The sequence below is a fragment of the Hemitrygon akajei genome, chromosome 12, assembly GCF_048418815.1.
Source record: "Hemitrygon akajei chromosome 12, sHemAka1.3, whole genome shotgun sequence".
NCBI lineage: Eukaryota > Metazoa > Chordata > Chondrichthyes > Myliobatiformes > Dasyatidae > Hemitrygon > Hemitrygon akajei.
The window spans coordinates 65,047,128-65,069,463 of NC_133135.1; the positions used below are offsets into that span (position 1 = coordinate 65,047,128).

The 22,336-nt window shown below is 41.0% G+C and overlaps 1 protein-coding gene across 3 annotated transcripts in view; it reads right to left on the reverse strand.

Annotated features, from left to right (window-relative positions):
- The window catches only part of rnf2 (ring finger protein 2), a 54,157-nt gene extending 38,233 nt beyond the window's left edge, over positions 1–15,924 (reverse strand). For all 3 annotated transcript variants that reach the window (XM_073063306.1, XM_073063305.1, XM_073063307.1), the window contains exon 1: positions 15,783–15,924. In XM_073063306.1, coding sequence (XP_072919407.1) covers positions 15,783–15,921 — 139 coding nt within the window. In that variant the 5' untranslated portion in view covers positions 15,922–15,924. The remainder of the gene's footprint in view (positions 1–15,782) is intronic.
- Positions 15,925–22,336: the final 6,412 nt, after the last annotated feature.

The window sequence follows — 22,336 nt, forward strand, 5'->3', positions numbered from 1 at the left end:
TACCATCGTCTGTTCATTTTCAATTTCTACCATCTTAATTTGCCACAACAAGCACAACTCAGCACCAAAACCTTTGTCCAAAGCCTCTTTATGGGTTCCTGTTTAAAAATCACTTCAAACTTAAACTAGTATTTGTAGTATTTCTTTGCAATGTGAGTGCCAACACTGATACGTAATCAGTTGGTAGGCTAGAATGTCATAGAATTATTCATCACAGAACAGATTCAGGGCACTCAGCTCATTAAATCAATACCAGACTACTCAAATGCAATCCAGCTAACCCCATTCACTTGTCCTTTCCTTTTAGCACTCTTCCTGTAGCCCTGTAAATTCTTTCCTTTGATTCAGCAATCCTACAAATACAGTAATTGACTCTGCCTTCACTGTCATCTCAGGAATTGCATCCCAGACACTGAATGCAACAGGGAAAAAAAGAAATTTCTTCACTTCATGCTCAGTTCCTCTTACCTACCACCTTCAATCCTGTTCCCAATTCTTGACCACTCCCTCTGGGAATAGTTCCTCTCTTGTTCGCCGCAAAGATTTGGTAAAATGGTGGCACAACTGGTCACGGCGGCTTCTACAGGGGTCAGCAAAAGTGCTACCATTGTACTTAAAATGGTCACAAGATCCTGCGATACGTTAAGAACTCAAGGTACTGCAGGTCTATACCTTCAGCAAGTTTGTCACTGGCGGAGATAATGAAGGAGCTGTGCAACGTGCTGCTGCCCGAGTCGATGGAGGCTCACAGTCAGATAGCGAGTGGCCATCATGATCACCTTTCTTGTGACTGCAAGACCTTTTTAGACGTCGTTAATCCGGTACGCTGCTAGCTCGATCGGCTGATTTGTTGGAATGAGAGCAGGGGCGGATGGAGGGGGTGCAGGCTGGTCTTGGCTGTAACTCGGAGTGAGGGGACTAAGCCATCGTGTTCACCGGAGGCGATGTGGCGTGTGGTGCGGTGTCCAGAAGGGAGTCGGGCACCCAGGGTTTCACTCGGCTGAAGTCGAGCCCTGTTGTGGCCAGTTGCGGTTTCTATTTTTGACTGCACTCAGTAGACTCGGAGTCACAAGCTGTGGGGTCACTTGCTTTGCAGCCCCCGGGGGAAGAGGCATCTGAGCCAGCACACTCTACTGGGGGCAGATGTTGTGGTGACTGAGATTTCAAATGGCCTCAGAGGTTTGGACTATATACATCTATATTTGTGTGGCTGTGATTTTACTAATATTCTACATGTGCTTGAATATGCGAGGACTGGGCCTCAAAGCCGTGGTGTCGCCTAGTGGGTGTCAAGGCCGACCAACACGATATTGGTGGGCTGGGCTATATACACACACATTTTGCATTGTTGTATTTTACTGATAGTCTATATGGTTTTGCTGACTTGTATGTGAGAGGGCTGGGCATCGAGCCACGATGTCCTGGGAGGGGGAGGGGGCGGGTGTCGGGATGCTTATTATGTGATTGTGGTCTTGCGTGTACTAACTGTGTGTGACTGTCGGTAATGTGTCTTTGCACACCGACTCCGTGGTAACGCTGTCTCGTTTGGCTCTACTCATGAGTATTCATATATGGTTAAATGACAATTAAACTCGAATTGAATTGAATCTGATCCTCTCTGTGCAAAACCTTCATAGTTTAAAGACAGCTTTGAAGCAGAGTAGATCTGAGAAAAGTAACTTATTCTTCTCCAATCCATCTACAGAACCAAAGTACCTCAAAACAGGAATCATTTTATCAAATGTTGTCTTCAACCTTTTTAAGGCCTTTGTGTGCAGCATTCAGATTTGGATAAAATGCAGTACTCCAAATGATTTTTTTTTGTAAAGTTTGTTCTTGCATTCTGTGCCTCTCTTTCAGAAGTCCAGGACCCTCTATGCCATTTTGATCACCTTCTCAACATGCCCTGCCACCTTTACTGGTGCACATATACCCCCTTAAAACCATTAAGATTTGAGCTGCACAGAAGGATGAAACTGCCTTTCATCCTTCTCACCAAAATGGAAAACTTTGCATTCCTCAGCATTAGATTTCATCTGCCATGTTCCACCAGACTGTCCACATCTTTTGGAAATCCAATACAAGGAGTTCACAGCACCTCAGTTCTCAGCAAATTTAGAAACTTTGCCACGTACAAAAAAAACCGCATTTGACTAAGACATAGGAGCAAAATTAGGCCACTCAGCCAAACGAGTCTGCTCTGTCACTTGATTGTGGCTCATTTATTATCCCTCTCCTGCCTCTCCCTGTAAAGTTTGAGGCCTTTACTGATCAAGAACGCTAAATATACCCAGTGACTTGGCTTCCACAACCTCCTCCACAGGTTCACCACCCTCTGGTTAAACAGATTCTTCCTAATCTCTGTTCTAAAGGGATGTCCTTCTATTCTGAGGCTGTGCCCTCTGGTCTTACTCTCCCAGTATCGGAAAAATCCTCTCCACATCCACTCTATCTAGGCTTTTGAATATTTGATAGGTTTCAATAATCCAGGTAGTAACTACTTGGGGACTCTGTTATACATTTCCTTTGTTTCAGCAAAAAGGAAACTTCTGTGAACTAGCCAATTTTCTATCCATGCTGCCGTGTCCTCTTATTTCATGTCTTTCAGAGAAACCGATTTGAAACAACCCATCAAAATATTTTCATGAGTCTAAGTACATCACAACACCCACACTTTCCTCTTAGTCTCTCTCAGTTATTTCAAAGTTTTATCATGTTTATTCACCACAATTTTTCCTTAAAATATCCATGCTGGCATTTCCTAATCAATCTACATTCATCCAAATGTTTGCTAATTCTGTCTCTGGTTAAGGTTTCTCCAACTTTCCCTACCACGGACAACAAAATCACTGGTTGGTGATTACAGGGTTCGTCCCTGCACCCTTTTATGTGGAGTGTTACACCCAGCTCAGAAAACAAGCACGGTGCAAGAGGAACTAGGAATTAAAATATGCACAACATGTACTTAAAATTCACTTTAGATGGTTCAGCTTTAAAGTTTAGTGGTTAACAATTAAATTCAGAATTATTCTATAATGCACACAGCTAGAACTGCACTACAAATGTAGTCTAAAACAATCAAGCTGACATGGTAGCTAGCACTAGTCCAAGATCAACCATCCACAGCACATTCAGAAATGTAGTCAGCAGCATACCGGCCCTTTTTACAAAGCTTATCCCTTTCTTATTCACATAGTTCATCACTGTCCTTTTCAGGATGTTTCCAATGGATCATCCTGAAATTCAGTTGCCGGACTAACTCAGGCTTATTGTTATCTAGACCTCAAACTGGTAGGCGGGTCGAGTGGTGTCACAACAACAAACTGGCACTCAACGTCAGCATGACCAAGGAATTGATTGTGGACTTCAGGAAGGGGAAGTTGTGCAAACACACACACAAATCCTCACTGAGGGATCAACAGTAGAATGGGTGAGCAGCTTCAAGATCCTGAGTGTCAACATCTCTGAAGATCTATCCTGGACTCAACACATTTGATGCAATTACGAAGAAAGTACGACAGCATCTCCTCTTCATTAGGGATTTGAGACTTGATGTCACCAAAGACTCTAGCAAATTTCAAGGGGTCAGTTACTGAGGACAGGGATAAGGTGGTCTTCACCCAGAATTTTGAGTAGCCTTAGAATTCAAATGGATTGTTGATGCATACGAAACAGATCTTGAGAGACTAAAGATTAGCACAGGAAAGTGGCAAGGAACTAAGGATTAGCCATGATCACATGGAATGGTGGAACAAGCATACCGTATTTCTCAAGGTCTTTTTTAATCCAGATATGGGGTTTAAGAGATAATTCCCTAACAAAATGGAACTCTACCTTGGACTCAGTGTCTGACTTCATATATCAAGTTGGACCCTGACTTAACTTTAAGTAAACATCAGCCATTCTTTTCAGAGTTGTCAACATTTAATAAAATACAGCTCAACATCTCTGCTAAGCTAGGCTGAAGAAGTCTCAATTTTCGCTTCAGCAAAGACTGTAACTAGCTGCTTCTAAAACTTGAAGTTTTGAAAGAGATCATTTTCAAAAATTAGGAAAAACTAAGAAGAAAGGCAATTCTCTTCCAAAAGTAAAAAAATGTTCAGCTGTTGAACAGACCTTTCAGTGTTGATTCAAATGTGTAAATTTGGGAATGATCTAACAAGCGATTTGCATAATTTTATAGTCAAATTTCCACTTTATCCGAATTTCATAATGGTGCAATTCAGTTGTCGAGCTAACTATGGCTTATGGTTATCTTGACCTCAAACTGGCAGGCTGGTTGAGTGATTTCGCAACAACAAACTGGCACTCAACGTCAGTATGACCAAGGAATTGATTGTGGACTTCAGGAAGGGGAAGTTGTGCAAACACACACAAGTCCTCACTGAGGGATAAACAGAAGAGTGGGTGAGCAGTTCCAAGATCCTGGCTGTTACCATCTCTGAAGACCTATCCTGGACTCAACATACTGGTGCCAACTACAAAGAAAGTACGACAGTGGCTCTACTTCATTAGGAATTTGAGGAGATTTGGCATGTTACCAAAGACTCTAGCAAATTTTTACAGATGTACCACGGAGAGCATTCTAAACAGATGGCTGGTGTGGAGGGGTCAATGCACAGGATTGGAAAAAGCTACAGAGGGTTGCAAACTCAGCCAGCTCCATCAAGGGCACTAGCCTCCCCATTAATCCATCATTAAGGATCGCCCACCACTCAGGACATGCCCTCTTCTTACTGCCATTAGAGAGGAGGTACAGGAGCCTGAAGACACGCTCAACGTTTTGGCAACAACTTCTTCCCCTCTGCCATCAGATTTCTGAGTGGACAATGAACCCATGAACACCTCACTATTTTCGCTCTCTTTTTGCACACACACACCAACAAATTTCATGACATAGGTGAGTGTTAATAAGCCAGATTCTGATTCTGAGGTGGCTGCACATCTCCAATATTAAGCAACCAGAAACACACGTACAATGTTGTTAAAGGGTTACACAGGACATCAAAACGAAAATGCACAGCAATGGCAGCCAGCAGCCAAATTCTCACTTGACAGCATAGGCTCCCAAACTGGAGTCCACGGACCCCTTGTTCAATTGCTTTGGTCGATGGCATAAAAAAGTTTGGGAACTCTTGCTCTAGAGAGTGTGAACTGCTTGGTACCAAATACATCACCTCTTATACTCCAGAATGATCTGTGCACTGCCTTGACATTATTAGTGGAACACTATAAAATAATTTAGACTTCCCATGATGAGTTCATACTTTGTTTTCCAGTAATGATGTTGCATAAATCAATCAGACAGGAAGTTGCCTCATTTGAATTCCTTGAGATTAATCTGTCCTGACGGAGATGCTTTAAAATAATTGTACCTATTCTGTTTCAAAGAAATTGCTCAAGAGGAAAAGACTTTTTCCCAAGATGAAGAACTATTAATTCCCTGCCCCTTGTTTACATGCAGCAGCTCTTTACTTCTAATTTTTGCTTTTAAGTCATTGCTTTGATTGTGACTATTTAGCCATTGCTTTACACCTTCCCCATCAAATACAACTATTGAAATTCTCTAAATTGTATTTGATTATCCTTGTTATTCTCTGATATTATCATTCTATCAGTTTCATTTTCAGTGCTCCTCTCCTTTCTTCTTTGCTTAAATCTTATTTTTCTCCTGCTGATAGGGTGGTTCTAATCAACATCACTGCTGCATTTTCATACTGTGATCGTTGCTGAGCACACACCTGACATTTGTACACAACTAAATCTCTGTTACCTCGCATCACAATGTGTGACACCATCCACCACTAAAAAAGCTCAAAGAACGATAACTTTCTATAGAGAAGAACAGCCGACCCCATCAAGGTCAGCCAAGCCTAGGATCTTGGCAGTGTGGAGGATCCGAGAGATCTTAGGGTCCACGTCCATAAGACACTCAAAGCTGCTGCACAGGTCGACAGTGTTGTTAAGGCATATGGTGTGTTGGCCTTCATCAACCGTGGGACTGAGGTCCAAAGCCGACAGGTAATGTTGCAGCTATATACCTATATACGTCCTAAGTGGTCAGACCCTACTTGGGAGTACTGTGTTCAGTTCTGGTCACTTCACTACAGGAAGGATGTGGATACTATAGACAGAGTGCAGAGGAGATTTACAAGGATGTTGCCTGAATTGGAGGGCATACCTAATGAGAATAGGTTGTGTAAACTTGGACTTTTCTCCTTGGAGTGACGGAGGATGAGGTGACTTAATAGAGGTGTATAAGATGATGAGGGGCGTTGCTCATATAGATAACCAGAGGCTTTTTCCCAGGCTAAAATGGCTAACACGAGGGGCAGTTTTAAGGTGCTTGGAAATAGGTGATGTCAGGGGCAATTTTTTCCACACAGGGAATGGTGGAATGCACTGTCAGCAGTGGTGGTGGTGGAAGCAGACACAATAGGGTCTTTTAAGAGCATCTTAGATAGGTACATGGAGCTTAGAAAAATTGAGTGCTATGCGCTTGAGAAATGCCAGGCAATTTCTAGAGTAGGTTACATGGTCAGCACAACATTGTGGGCCAAAGGGCCTGTAATGTGCTGTAGATGGCTGTGTTCTATGAAGGGGTTAGAAAGTAGCGATACACAGCAAGAAAAGTAACTGGGAAAGGGAAAGGAAAGGAAACCCATAAAACTGCTCCTGGTGGCTCAGCAGCAGTACAAATGAAAATGCATTAAGACCGACGTAGCAAGACCGCATGGCAGGTGGCTCCCTGGAAAGACACGTGGTGATACAAAATTTTTATACAATTGATCATGGAAAATGACAAAACCTGATCATAAAACAGGATAAAATAAACATTTATACGTCAAACTATCAATAGCCCCTTGTGCAAGCAACACACACAAAATACTGGTGTAACACAGCAGGCCACGCAGCATCTATAAGGAGAAGCACTGTCGACGTTTTGGGCCGAGACCCTTCGTCAGGAAAGATATCTTTCCTTTCAGTTAGTCCTGATGAAGGGTCTCGGCCCGAAACGTCAACAGTGCTTCTCCTTATAGATGCTGCCTGGCCTGCTGCGTTCCACCAGTATTTTGTGTGTGTTGCTTGAATTTCCAGCATCTGCAGATTTCCTCATGTTTCCCCTTGTGCAATACAGGCTTCCCCCGCTATCCGAAGGTGGAGCGTTCCTATGAAACGCTTCGTAAGCTGAAATGGCATAAAGTGAAGAAGCAATTACCATTAATTTATATGGGAAAAATTTTTGAGCGTTCCCAAACCCAAAAAAACCTACCAAATCATACCAAATAACACCAAAAACCTAAAATGACACTAACATATAGTAAAAGCAGGAATGATATGATAAATACACAGCCTATATAAAGTAGAAATAATGTATGTATAGTGTAGTTTCACTTACCATAATCGGGAAGACAGTGAGCACACTGAAGGTTCACGCATTTTTCTATCATAGTTTTTTGTAAGCACTCAAAACATCCTGCAAATCTGCCCTAAACCTACACGCCCTTTCAAAATTAAAGTCATACTTTTCTGCAATCATTGTGGCGCTGTCAATCGTAGCGAAAATCTCACGCAATTCAAAGCTACGGCGGCTTGATGCTTGAGTGTTCTGCTGAGAGCAAAACAAACGCTGAACGCTATTTTCGCTTTTTGCCACTCTCGCTGCCTCTATAACGGCTCGCTGCAAAACAAACAGTGGAAATCCTCTTTGGATTTCTTTCAGTTAGCGAAAACAGGTACTAATGTAGGTCTTTCATAAAAGCGAAGTGGCGTAAAGTGGGGGATACCTGTAGTTCTTTGGCTCCACATTATTTACCATATAAAATTCAGCACAGTAAGGAGATATAATATTACCATGTTGCATTGATATATAATCTCCAGAATATTTTCTTCCTGTCCAACGTGTGACAGATCTCACGTGGTATGGAAGAAGGAAGAAATAGTAAATAGTATCCAAGCAGTAGGATAGCCCCTGAAGAACAAGTCCTACATTTCCCCAATTCCCTATGCTTAAGAAACTATCTTGCAATTAATACCATCTTAAATAATTTTGAGTTCCCTGATGGTGATTCAGTAGTTTGTCAGCGAAACATCAGTTAAAATCGATTACCTGCACCCGGCTAGAAGTCCGAGAAGAGTTTATTCGTCATATACGCTGGGAAAACACTAGATCCTTTTTTGGACTTTAAGTTCTATTTTGCAGCAAGCATTAGCTAACAAAGGTTGCCACCTGCACTAGCTGCTGAGAGCATGTCAAATGAGGTTAATTTGAAAAACTACCAAACTACCACAGCCAAACTACCAGAATATATGCAGTCTCAGGAAAGATGACGGTTAAAACTCCAAATTCTGATGGCAGCCATCTACAAGGGGCAAGACAAGAGTGCCTTTTCAAAATTCAAAGTGAATTTATTATCTAAGTACTTGTATGTCATCATATACAACCCTGAGACTCATCTTCTTGTGGGCATACTCAATAAACCCAATAGCCACAGTAGAATCAATGAAAGGCCACATCAGCTGGGTGTACAACCAGTATGCAAGAGACAAACTGTGCAAATACAAAAAGAAAAATAAACAAACAAATAAATAAATAAGCAATAAGTATCAAGAACATGAGATGAAGAGTCCTTGAAAATGAGTCCCACAGGTTGTGTGCACAGTCCAGTGATGGGGCAAGTGAAGTTATCTCCCTTTTAAGCATTTAAATTGTAGGTGCACCAATTACAAACAAATGAATACTGTAAATAAAGCAGGAAAGTGTTAACTTTAACTGCTATTGTAACTTCACATCTGTTGCAAATGCTCTAACAGCCAATTAGGTTTCAGAGAGGGAGATTGACTGGGAGGAATTTATACTGGAAAGTACTGAGAAGGGGATGGAGACAAGTACTCGCTGACACAACATTTAAGAAGCACCTGGATGAAGACTGAATCACCAAGGCATAGTAGTCACTGGACCAAGTGCTGGGAAGTGGGAGAGACCTTTGAGTCAGCATGAACATGCTGTACAACTATGACTATGGTATCAAAACCTGCTCTACTTGGAACATTGGATTTCCTCCTAAACTGGCACACAGGGCTTTTGGAAAATAACCCACACACAGGCTGCACAACCAGAAATACAGCACTCCCTCATCACACCGCTGAAATATCAGCCCAAACGTCACGCTGACACTTAAGCTTGCCTTGAACCCACTGGTTCTGACTTGAAATGGCGCATCACCACAAGCAGAAGTTTAAAATGTAACCTTTAAACTTAAAAACACAAAATTATCCAAATATGCAACTTTCCATTCCAGTACACAAATTAGGAGGGCAAGCTCCTAAATAATTCTTCAAATCAGAAATGAATCAGTGGAGCTGGCAGAGGCAAGAGATTACTATGCAAATCTAAATGGCATTTGAGGTAAAATTCAACACCCACGATCTTTATTCTGGCATCTCACAATGAATAATGAATGCATGAAACCTTCCCCACTGACTCCTCAGTGAATTCCCTTTGTGCACAGAGGGCTTTTTGGGATTCAGCCATGCCACAAACAGCATAATCAATTAAATAATAAATGACGCCATTTAGAAATTACACTTTCTATATTGGCAGATAAAAAGAAAACCCACAAAAACCCTGCAGTCACTTCTTTCATGTTAAAAGATCTTTCCTAGTTAGTTTATCTATTTGGAAAATCACAATTAGTACAAACTTAAGGTAACCAGCAATACTGCCATAGTGCAAGAACAGAATCTTATAAAGTATTTTCCTCTGAGATGCACTTATCCTGGACATTCAATATTGGTGCATTGATGGGCATCCAACTAACTCTTAAGTTGGAGGATAACTTGCATGTGTTATTTTCTGGAAAGGCACAATTGGTATACTGCTGTTTGGTATTTAAATCAATAAAAATATGCTGATGCAGATTCAGGTACAGCCCTCAATAAATTGCTTACCAGCTGAACAACTAAAACCTTCAGTCTGCCAGGCTACAAGAGTGTTCTTTTAGGTATGATGCTAACTCCACAGTAAGTTATACTGTCCTGTCACCTCTAAAGTCTGTGACCCACCTCTGGTAGTTATAGGGGCACCAGATACAAGTTCAGCCAAGTAGCCCAAAGCACTAAGTGGTTTTCAGTAAGATGGCAGCATGCTTGTTTGTAGCAGCCTCCCTGGGTCCAAACAAAGGTGTGATTGTTTGTCCTTTGCATCTTTTTTTTAAGCAATTGCAAGACTTTGTTGGATACTAAGAACATCAATTACTGCAACTCTAACCCATCAGCGAGTTGCTGAATAGCGGTGGAGCTGCCCGCTACATTACGTCAGATGTGCACAGAGGCAGTTCGCGGTCCAACAAGCAGTGCGAATGATTGCCTTGATGTTTCTCTTGAGATTGCAAGACTCTGTTGGATATTGGTAATGTAGAATACTGCAAGTCTGGTTCGCTGGTGAGACCTTGTCGGGGCAGCCGCGTAGCCTCAGTGGCCGTGCAATCCAGGCCATCATGCAGCGGAATCGCCTGTGGCAGCCGCTCAGGGAAGGAGACGCTGGAGGCGGTGTGTCGCAGGTGCCATCGCTGAGGTTGGGGGCTGGCCCCTCCCACTGGTGCTGCCCTCCAGTGTTTGCTCAGTGAAAGGCAAGCCGGATTGTGTCATCTACCAGTACGTGATGTGGACTGCTGCATGCTTGTACTCACAGATACATAGTTTCAGGACAAAATCCCATGCACCATCAAGCTACAGGCCATGACACTCAGGGACTTGGGCTGGATTTTTTTTGTGATTGTATGCTGTACCTCTATCGTAATTATGTGTGTACCTTGTGCTGTATGGTACTATTGGTACTGCGTTTTGCACCTTAGCCCTGGAGGAACACGGTTTTGTTTGGCTGTATTCATGTGTATGATTGAATGACAGTCAACACTTAACTTAAGCCAGTGATACCGCTTAACCATTCAGTTACCCGACCAGGCCCCTCCCAATCCCCTCAGCAGGTGCACAGAATTTAAATGCACCAAAACTAATTTCAAAAATTGAAATGCTGCCACACTGCAAAGTCAGCCCTGTGGTGTAAAGTTCCACAGCTCCAAGATGTTCCACAAAATTGCTCTAACTTTACAATTTAAACTGACTAACGAATATATAGCAGTTACAGTTGTAATGTTGTTATCTTTTACTTCATGCAATAACTTAACACTTTTCATAGCCACAGCTAAACACCAAGCTATGATCATGTTGCGTACTTACCTCTGTAAAGATCACGACACAACAAATCAAATAAGCAAAATTTGTGGAGACTCCTGCCCAAAAATAGCAACTGCATTTGAGTAATATCTTTAACAAAGGAAAATGCTTCAATGACTTCAAATCACACAATGCCTTTTCAAACTGATCTTAACCAAATTCTATGATGGGTGCAGGGTCTATGGTCTGATCATATATTCAGATGCAGCTCAGGGTACTCGGGTCAGCCTTGGTACATAATAGTAAAAACTGACAACATGCTGTTAATAATGTTCAGGATATGGTGTCAGAAATGCAAGTACTTGACACTCTGGCAAAGCAGTTTCCTTGCTGTGCAAGTTTGAGATTACCGTTCTTATAGTAAGTCAGGTTTGGCTCGGCCTTAACATGATTGGTTAAGGTTTTACTTTTTATATCTGATCAGATCAATATTTTGCAGGGCTGCTTTCAAATAAAATTTTACACCTGGCCATGAAAGGAATTACAAAAACAGATGACTCAAAACTTAGTCAAATATGTGTATTTTGAGCAACATGTTGAGAAATGAGACAGAAATATTCAGAGAGGAAATTCCAAAACACAGCAGCCAGAGGCACCAATAGCATTACTGAAGCAATAATCAGGATTATACATATTCATAGTGGAGTAGATTTTTGTCAAGTTTTTTTTAAGTTCTTTATTCAATATCTGTACAATGCTCTTACAGCCTTAATCTGCTAAAGGCCCTTTTTTTCTGATTACAGGACAGAATTATTGTAATCTAAACTGACTGACAGGTTAAAGGAACACAGCACTATTAACAGGAGTCAATATTACTGGAATTCCATATACATTACCTCCCAGTCTCACAACTACTTATTGGGTACATGCTTGAGTATAACTGCCCCATGTAGCAGTGTGCAAAGGAGTGATTACCACTTCCTGCACACTGAATTATCAAATACAACAAAAGGACCTCTCAGACCTGCTTGTCTATTTTCACCACAGCTTACAGAAAGAAAGCCTTCCTTATCTACGTAGGTCATTGGTAATATCCATGCCAGTAACTGAGTGGAAAAGCTTTCAGAGACTGTGGATGCTGGAAATATGCTTTAGCACACAAAAAGCTGGAGGAACTCAGCAACTATGGAAAAATGTGGACAATCATCACCTTGGGTTGAGACCCTTGGAACAGCCAGCTTAGCATCATCTAACTGAAAGCAACTAGATCTTGTGGTTTGGATTGAGTGTGCTCATATTTATTTCACAAAAACCAACAGACAAGAAAAATGAGCTTCCTGTTGATTTGCCAGGGCAGAACTGGAACACGGGTCCCAGAACAGAAAGCAGAGTTAAATCTCAGAGACTAAAAGTCCCACCCTGTCCCCTAACAGGCATACAAATTAAAATAACAAGTTGCTTGTAAAGAAAACAAGACTGCACATTGTTGTTGCTATGATTACAGGATCATATAATTATAGATGGGAAGGACAATTGGCCCATGTATCCAAAAGACACTAAATATTTCTCCCACCACCTCACCAAATTGCCGCTTTTAATAATAAATGATTTCCAGATTACTTCCTCCAGTCAAGCGTAGCAATGAAAAGTAGCAAGAAGATTGAATGCAGTAAGCAGGTGATGAAAAGACTTCTGCATCTTTTACATCAAGATGTAGATAATATTTGAAACAGAGCAAAAAAGAGAGTCAAGAGGAACAAGGATCCAACTAACACACACAAAATACTGGAGGAGCTCAGCAGGCCAGACAGCATCGATGGAAGAGAGGATGTTTCGGGCAGAGACCCTTGATCAGGAATGGAAAAAAAGGATGAGGTCAGAGTAAGAAGCTGGGGAGAGGGGAGGAAGAAGGACAAGGTAGAAGGTATCTGGAGGAGAAGGAGGGGTGAAGCTGATGGTGAAAGAGATAAAGGGCTAAAGAGGGAAGACCATGGAAGAAAGGGAACGTGGAGGAGAACCAGAGCACCTTCTTGCTCTGACTTCCATCTTTTTTCCCACCCAGTCCTGATGAAGGGTCTTGGCCCGAAACATCAACTGTGCTCTTTTCCACAGACGCTGCCTAGCCTGCTGAGCTCCTCCAGCATTTAGTGTGTGTTGCTTGGATTTCCAGCATCTGCAGATTTTCTCATGTAAAGGATCCAATTGCTCCTTTGTTACAGATCAGTGTCATTTCACCTGCAACCATAACACTTTGAAATCTGTTCTATGCCTCAATCACTCTGGATCAGTATCCCTTTCTCAGTACAAACCCCAAGTTTACTTTTGTTACCTTGAACTCAAGTTTTATCTCAAATGATCTTCAAGCATTTTCCAAATCTACCCATTAAACTTCAATAAATGTCACCTCTACATAGAGCTGCCATGTTGAATCTTATGATAAAAATTTCAAACGGCTTTATACTTGTGTCAAATGACTAAAAGAAACACTCAAGTATAGTCTGGTCCTGTCCAGTTAAATGTAAGCACTTGCAGCCTGGTGTAATATATTAGGCAGAGTTTCAGCAAGCTTGTCTGTTTCTAAACACTCAGGGAATAACACTTTTTTGAAATATTACAGAAATTAAAAAGCAAGTTAATCTTCCAAAGTTTCTCACTGGATCTGCTTTCTGAACGTTATTGCTGCTGGTAATTAACGGTAGGAAGTGATCTAAAGGGCAGAAACGATCATCAGCCACATTCTGGAAACAACTGTTTTTCAAGTGTAGAGGTATAAAGGTTCTACAGGGGTAAATGTTAACGAATGCTTTAGCTCTGGAGTTGCCTGCTGCCTTATCACCTAACCAGTTAATAGCTCAGTACATACTGCACTAATCAGAACTAAAAACTGACTTTATATTGCTCATCTGCTAGATGGACAGGGTATTTCCTTCAGTTCACAAACTGGACAAATGGTCATCCGCAATAAAACTGTTCTTTAATTTTGATCACCTTCTGCCAATGGTCAACTATAATTTCAACACAACTGATGTGTCAACTATAAAACAGTTAAGGTCATATCTCTAACAGATAAAATGATAACAGGTAAAATTCACTTCTATCCCCAGTTGAAGTCCATGAACATTTGCTTTACAGTGGAGGGATTAGCACCAAGAATCACAGCCAATTGCATCTCTCTCTCTCTCTTTCCTATTTCAACACTTCTAAAGGCAGATGTAGCTTTGACTGAGATCACCCAATCCAACAAATAAACGTGGGACCCCAAACACCTCACACCTCAGCAGAACGTGGATTAACACTGACGCCACAAGACAAAATATTGAAATGATACGTTTATGTTTGAAATGAGGACAAAGTCTCCTTTGCTTCGCCTCCCATTCAGAAGAAAATAGGACACTATTTTTAAATTGCCCCATCCAATATCTTTAGTCAACAATTCAAAACTAAACAACAGGTCTAATTCACCAATCGAATAAACTACTTGTTGAATGATTGCAAGAAACTCTATCTTCCTCCCTGTCATTTGTTTAATCTCACCGTAAGCTTCATCTGCTATCAACATTTTTAAATCTTACTTCAACATGTTCCTCGGTGTCTTATCAGGGTGATCCGACAAATCAATAAAGGATTTAATTTTAATGAGTGCCGTATTGAACTGTGCGAAGTCTAGATTCTATTTTGAAAAAAGTCACTATACATTCTTTCAGCCCAAGTGTTCAAAAGTTCAGTAAGCCTTCTAGTATCTCAAGGATGCTGCTGGCTGGTACTCCCGATTAGGCATGGATAAAAGTGCACCGTCCAGGAGAAAACACATTATGTGTATATACATCCCACTTAGGCGTTAGGAACGCCCATAAGTAACACTGCCGTGACTTCAGATTTCTGGTGCAAGAAGTAGGTGCAATCTGGACTGGAAAAATAGCGTAACGAAGTGAGGATGAAAAGACAAAACGTTTAAGCAGAAGCAGTTACAACATAGAAATTTGCCCTTCAGAAAGCAACAATGCCGCAGCCCCTCCAAGAGTGACGGAGTCATCATCAAATCAGGGTCGTCCCCACGGAGAAAATCAGCCAATCGCGGCGGCCGAGAGAAGGGGGCCGGGGCTGATTTGTGAGTAATGTGTTTTTACTGATACAGTACACAATAATTACAAGTTCAAGCAGCGGCACCTCGGCGTAATGGCATCGGTGAGTGGGTTCTGTCGGCCAGTCAGCCACCCCCCAACACTAACAATCATAAACAGCCCGGATCAGAGAGAAAATCGCCCCCGCCGTGTGAAGCCAACACTTCTCACTCGCCAACACCGAGGGCATAACAACAGCGGCTGAACACACACTGCACCCACAAAGCAGGTCCAGGGGAGGAGTGGTCCGAACACCAACCCCGCACCTCAAAGGCTCATTCCCTACCGCACTCCTGGAAGGGTCACTCCAACAGTGTGCGGCCCTCCGTGAGTCTCAGCATTGTTGCGGGAGGGCGAGAGCCACGCCGGCTGCGGGACCGGATTAGCGGCTCAGCCGCCGCTACAACACCGTGCATTCGGGGTCCAACAATCACAGCCCGCCTCTTCCTCCCCGGCCCGCAGCACCCCGAGCCCCACACTTACCGTCCTTGCAACGGGGAGACCGAGCCACTCGGTCCGCCGGCACTCTCTCCTCCCTCCCGCGATGTAAACAGCCCCGGAGCACCAAGCCACTTGCAATATGGCGAGTCTCCGCAATGGACATTGGGAAAGCAATCTGCATTTGGAATATAACTCCTTTCTTTCTGCATTCTCCGCTACTACTACCTTTGTGTGCAAATACTTATAATTACGGATTACATCATCATTATCATAATTATTTCGGGTCTTATTTTACCGCATTAGATGTTGTCATCTATATACTTTAATACACTGTTTTATTGCTCGTTCTTTTTGGGGGATTACAAAAATGTACTGGCAAATTACATGAATTAAGTTATTCACTGTAAAGTCAACCTGTATGGATTTGCATAGAATTTCTCGTCTCTAATTGAATTGAAAGGTGAGAGCTGGGAATTGTCATATTGTATGGAAATATCCTTTTGATTCTACAGATACCTTGCATTTTATATTAACAGGGTTCTATTTAAGTTAACTACTAAACTGCAATAAAACACAACTAACAGAATGTATTTTAATTATTGCTGATAATCACAGATTATCAGATATGATATGACAGAATATCAACTTTGTTGCATGTTTGCATGGAAGGTGAAGGGAGTGCTGCTTGTATTTCAAGGATGGAGCATTAGGTCTCGTCACTTTACGTTAAACTTCGCAGGGAGTCAGGTTTCTACAGATGTTGGTGTCGGGGCAGGAACTGTGTGCCCAGTGGTGTCTTAAGATGAAGTCCACACGTGTTAATCTTGACTTTAAGTATTATCAGGAATATTCACCATCCTGTCGTTCAGTCGTAAGGTTTGTGTTCCATTCAGAGCGTTCGGAGGAAACCTGACCGCCAATTTTGTAAAAATTTCCACAGTCCGAGATGACACATAATCGTTTTTATTGATGGCTCAGGACAAGAAATTTTAAAATCTTAAATACTACCCGCTTTTGCTCCTGGTAATTAAATCTATTTAACTTGCATTGCCGCAATGCTGGGATCTGAATTCGGATTTTCTGTGTTTTTCTTGGACCTTTGTGTCTTCCGGAGAATGTGAATTGGAGCTTCGTGCAAAAATGCTACCTTCAACAACAGAGCAATTCTGACCGCTTTGGGTGTCCGTCTGTATTTTAGCCCAACACCTGATTCCAAGGTGAAAGTCCGAGTCTCAGCGTAGAAAGGCGTTCATATACATAGAACTTTAAAGTTTCACATACATTAAACATTGAATTTTCCAAAGTTCAACAAATAATTAATATATACCCATCGCTTCATTTTGCTGGGAAAAAAACCTTCCAAACAGAAATTATATCTCAGCCTCCTTTCTGAAAGGATATACTGCATACAATTGCAATTTGATCGTTGTTTCACAATTCACACCTGGAGTTAATATGAGCAGTAGAGGGCTTTACCATCCATCGTATGGACTAGACATCAGGTAAAGGGAGAGACTGCGGAATCAGCTTCAGGGTTAACGTATCATAGTGCAGGGTTCCGTCTCAGTCTTATTCCACAGAGCTGCAGCATCTTGCAGTTAAGTGTCATATGGTCTTGGCTAGTGATGGTGGTAGTCACGTTTTCTCTACAATATTATGTTAAAAATAAATTAAAGTGTATCAATGGACTTCATTTATGTCAGGGTGAACCAGCCAGAAGTTGATATGGCTTGTTAGAACAATGACAGACAGTGAAGCAACACATGAAATGTCTGAGCTAAAAATGAAAATGCTCACGGTATATTAGTCTATAAAATTGTACAATTAAAGTTGGAGTTGGGTTTTGAGCTTTTTGAGAATAATGCTTCAAATGAGACAGGTATCTTCGGTCAGACAGTGAAATGGACAATCATGTCCAGACCCTTCTTGAAAGAAAGAGTGGAATCACCAGACAGTGAGGGGAAGGGGTGGAGCAAGGGCTAGTGGGTGATTGGTGAACCTAGGGAAGGGGGGAAGTGTGAACGGTGTAAGATGTGGGGAGGTTATCGGTGGAAGTGAAGAAAATTGAATCTGATAGGAGAGGACAGTGGTCCATGGAAGGAGGGGAACCAAAGGAAGGAATGTATGGGTAATGGGTAGATGGAGGGAGAGGGGGAGGGCAAAGAGAAGGGATGATGGGGCCAGTAGAATAAAAGAAAACAAAAATTGGGGGAAGAGAGGAGAGCACTTGTCAGAAGTTATAGAAATCAATGTTCATGTTATCAAATTGGAGACTACCAAGGTGGAATATGAGGTGCTATTCTTGTACTCAGCATCTAGTCTCAACTTGTCAGTGGAGGTGGCCATTCACAGGCATGCTGCTATAAAACTAGGAAGTGAAATTAAAATGGCTGGCCACCAGAAGATCCCAGCTGTTACAGTGACAGAGCAAAGGTGTTCAACAAAGTCATTCCATCAATGTGGAAGGGGCCACTTGAATGCAAAAAATGACAGTGGCAGATTGACACGTGAAGGACTGCCTCACCTGGACGGACTGCTTGGGCTCCTGAATGGTGGTAAGGGAGGAGGTGTAGGAGTTTTAGGAACGTGGTCTGTGCTAAAATGGGAAGCATTACATGATAACCGTGTGGACAGAATCTGACATATTGTTTATTACGTGAATTTATGCACTTCAGCAGAATCTTCACTGATTACATCAATGATTTTTCTAAGCATTTTCTCTTAATTCAGTGCATTGCTAAATTGGTAATCAATAATGTTTCCAGTCTGAAAAAGTAATTAACTTACAAAAGACAGGTAACAATTTCTAGGTTACCATCATATCTCCTAACTAAAAATGATTATCTTTGTTCACTGACTGTGTCTCCTGCCTTTAAAATATAATATTTTAAAGACAGGAGACACAGTCAATGAACAAAGATAAGCATGAAGCAACTCCACGCCAACATACTGAATTCTGTTTCCATGACAATTTTCACTCACTAGTGCTCTAGGTTAGATATCAGTCCAAAAGAAAATGAAAAAAAAATTAAATCTCTCTCTAGCAAAGCTGTTGTTATAAAGAACTATACAGTTTGTTTTCTGTAATTTATTTACTCCTTGAGCCTTTAGTTTCAAATTGAACTTTCATTGGTGAAATACCAGTCAACCTTTTGATTTCTAAATTAAATGAGATTGGGTAAATGAATTCCTACTGTGCTCAAATTAACAGTACAATACTGCCCAAAACTCACAACTATTGACATTATAGTGGCAGCCTTAATCAGATTTAATACAATTGCCAGTATTAGCAATTAAATTGTCACAGTGGGGTAAAGCAATAATGTTCAATTTAAGGTACAACTCTGAAATTCAAAACAAATGAATTTTTCCTACTCTAAGGGTCATATTATTACTGATAAATATTGACACTTTGTTGGAGGGGGAGTAGTAGTGTCGAAATTAGTAATCAATACAACCAAAATATTCATCCAAAATTACAACCTCAGTTGATTTGACTTAGGTTATTGGAATTATTTGTAATAAATTGCATTTTAGAGATAATGTGCTAAATGCTTGGTTAAGAATAATTGCTTTATTCACATTAGATTGTAATACTTGAACATAATTGAGCACAGAAAGAAGCTTCAATAACCATGTTAAATGCTTTATTAAATAAAGACTATTAAGTTGTAAAATGAGCTTCTTCTGAATGTAAAATACCTTGTGACTTTACTGTGAAAAGTGGACATCAAGAAGGATAGATAATTAAGACATGAACTGGGAGTACAACTGGACTTTAGAGTAACTGGCCTTTTCTTAGTGCTTCTGTAACGAGGGCAGATGATCTGTCTGCCGTCTGTTTCCTCCTTTTAGCTACAAAATAAAATGAATGATGGCAGAGACAGTAAGCTTTAGTTTGTTATTATTAAATGATGATTTATTATAAATTTACAGTTCTTAACATAGTATTGTAATTATATAATATCCTTTCATTTGTGGTGACATTCTTCTTTGGAACTATGTAAACAGAATCACTTATGACTATTTTTGTGTGACCAAGACCCTATAGTATCCATAAAATATGGATTTCAGTATCATTTTTATTATTCTTATTGGTTTTTTTCATGGTTATTCTAATTGATTTGCAATCAAGTTACTTGCTCTGGGGTTTTAGACTGTGTTCAGAGTGATGTTTAGACTGTGTTCAGAGTGACGTATGTTGGCAGCCTTGGATTGGTGGGCAGGCAAAAACCATGGAATATAGAATAAAAATGATTACCAGAAGTGGGACAAAGAATTTTACTTTTATAAAGCAAGTGGATCCAGAATATAACATTCTAGAGGTTTGATTGCAACATTCAAAAGGGAGCCAGATGGATATCCAAAAAAAGGAATGAAAATGCAGGCAGAGGAGAGAGCGAGTGAGCAAGATATTTGCATGAGCTGGATTGTTCTTATGTTCAGATCAGTAGGCTGAATAGCTTTCTTCACTACAGTAACCATTCTGTGATCTATTCTGCAATTCTGACCCATCTGTGGATTTTATGGAGCAAAGTCATTTCCTTTGATCTCCAAAAATAAACAATCATGGCATTGTTTTTCTTGAAAATTTGCCTTGGGTTATAGAAGACTTATATAAAACTGATGTGTATGGTATCACTATTGTGATTTAATTCCTCTGCTGGCCAAGATGTGCCTCTTGTTGCCACAATGGAAAAACTGCAGGTGCATCTTTTTCTTTTGTATAAATATTGCAAAGAGATTCTTTGGCTTAGGCGGTGTTTAAATAAACTGTATTGAATGAGAGTTCTACCCACTTTTGATTTCAGTGGATAAACCCAGGAATATGCTGTACCTGTGATACTGTCTGTTTCCCAAAGGGGAAGAAGTTCACGGTGTACGTGCACACGCACACTTTTCCATATTTGGCATGCCATTTCAGCTTCTAAAACATTGACCAGCTCCCTGAGTGAGGTCCTGAGGACACACTGATTTCAGTTGTTTCAGCAATGTTAAGTCCGAAGTTGGGGTGTTCACCGATCATGGGACAATTTTCAATTCCATTTGAAGACTTCAGCAAGACTAGAGGAACGTTCAGTTTAGCAAGTAAAGTTTATGCCGCAAAGTACCATGGCCTGACCACGTCAATAAAGGTGGTCGAGCCACATCTCAGTATCATCCAATGCTTATTAATATTAATATCTTTAAGGGGCACCACTGACTACCACCTTAACAGGACCTGCCATGTGCATAGTTTAAGAAGCTTGGTCATTAGCTTAGCCTCTTCCTAACTTGCCAAAGGCACAATAAAGCAATGTAATGTCTCCACTTGCTTTGGTGAATGCATCTTCATAAAGCTTAATGCCATCTTGGATAAGCAGTCCACCTGAATGACCCCACAATGTGAAACTGATAATGTAGACAGCGAGGAAATACCTGTATTTCTGCTGGTTGTGGAGTTTAGGGTCATGGTGCATCATCTTAAAAGTACATCCAGACCTTTCAGGGGTGATGTTAGAAAACATTGCTTACACATAAGGTAAATGATGATGGTCAATTCTTAATCTTAAATCTCTCATTCATAAAGTACAATCTTCCCAAATCCTGTTCAGGATGGGCACTAAATGCTAGGCCTACCAGCATTACTGTCAGTTATTTTTTTAAGTACATCAAAGCAGGAGTGAATAATTTAATTTTCTCTCACTAATCTTTGAAGTTTGTTTTAGAGCCATATTCTAATAGGAATTCTCATTTATACTTACTCAATGACTAAAGGAACAACATACAGAAAAAAAACACCTAATTGCCAGCAGACAGACGAAAAACAATCACTTGGATTAACTCTTCTAATAAGAGGGTTAATATGAACAATAAACTACAAAAAGTAATTTAGCAATAGGTTGGCCTTCAACAGCAACTGTTAATGCTGTAACACTCAGTTGGGGAAGCAACAGAAAGAGGAAAATATGCATGGGTTATCAGGCCAGGGAATACTTAGCTTCAACTGAAGTACTGAACACTGAATGGTTCAACAACTCCATGATATCATTGAACTAGCTTTACACAATGATATAAACCATAGAGTTATGCAGAATGGAAATAGGCCCTTTGACTCACTGAGTCGGCAAAGATCTTCAACCATCCTTTTACACCAAGCCTACATTAATCACATATTCCAGCTCTTGATAACATCTTCCTTGTTTTTGCTGATGATTGAGAATTGAATGGTTAGGTAGAGATAAACTGGATTGGATTTTTCCTGTTTATTTTTGTAAAGAGGACATACCTGAGTCATTTTCCACACTGGAGACATGAGAAATTGCAGCCTGGAGCAACACAGAAAAGGCTATAGAACGTGGTGGGCCAGGCAGCATCTATGGACGGAAATAGATAGTTGCCACTTCAGCACAGATGAAGGGCCTTGACCCAAAATGTCAAACGTCCATTTCAATCCCTAGACACCGCCGAAGCTGCTGAACTTTGTGTTTTCTGTGTTGCTGTGTTGAGCCTTGTGCCCCACACCACCAGGTTCAGGAACAGTTATTAGTCTACAATGATCAGGCTCCTGGACCTGTGTGGATAACTTCACTCACCTCAGCTCTGAACTGATTCCA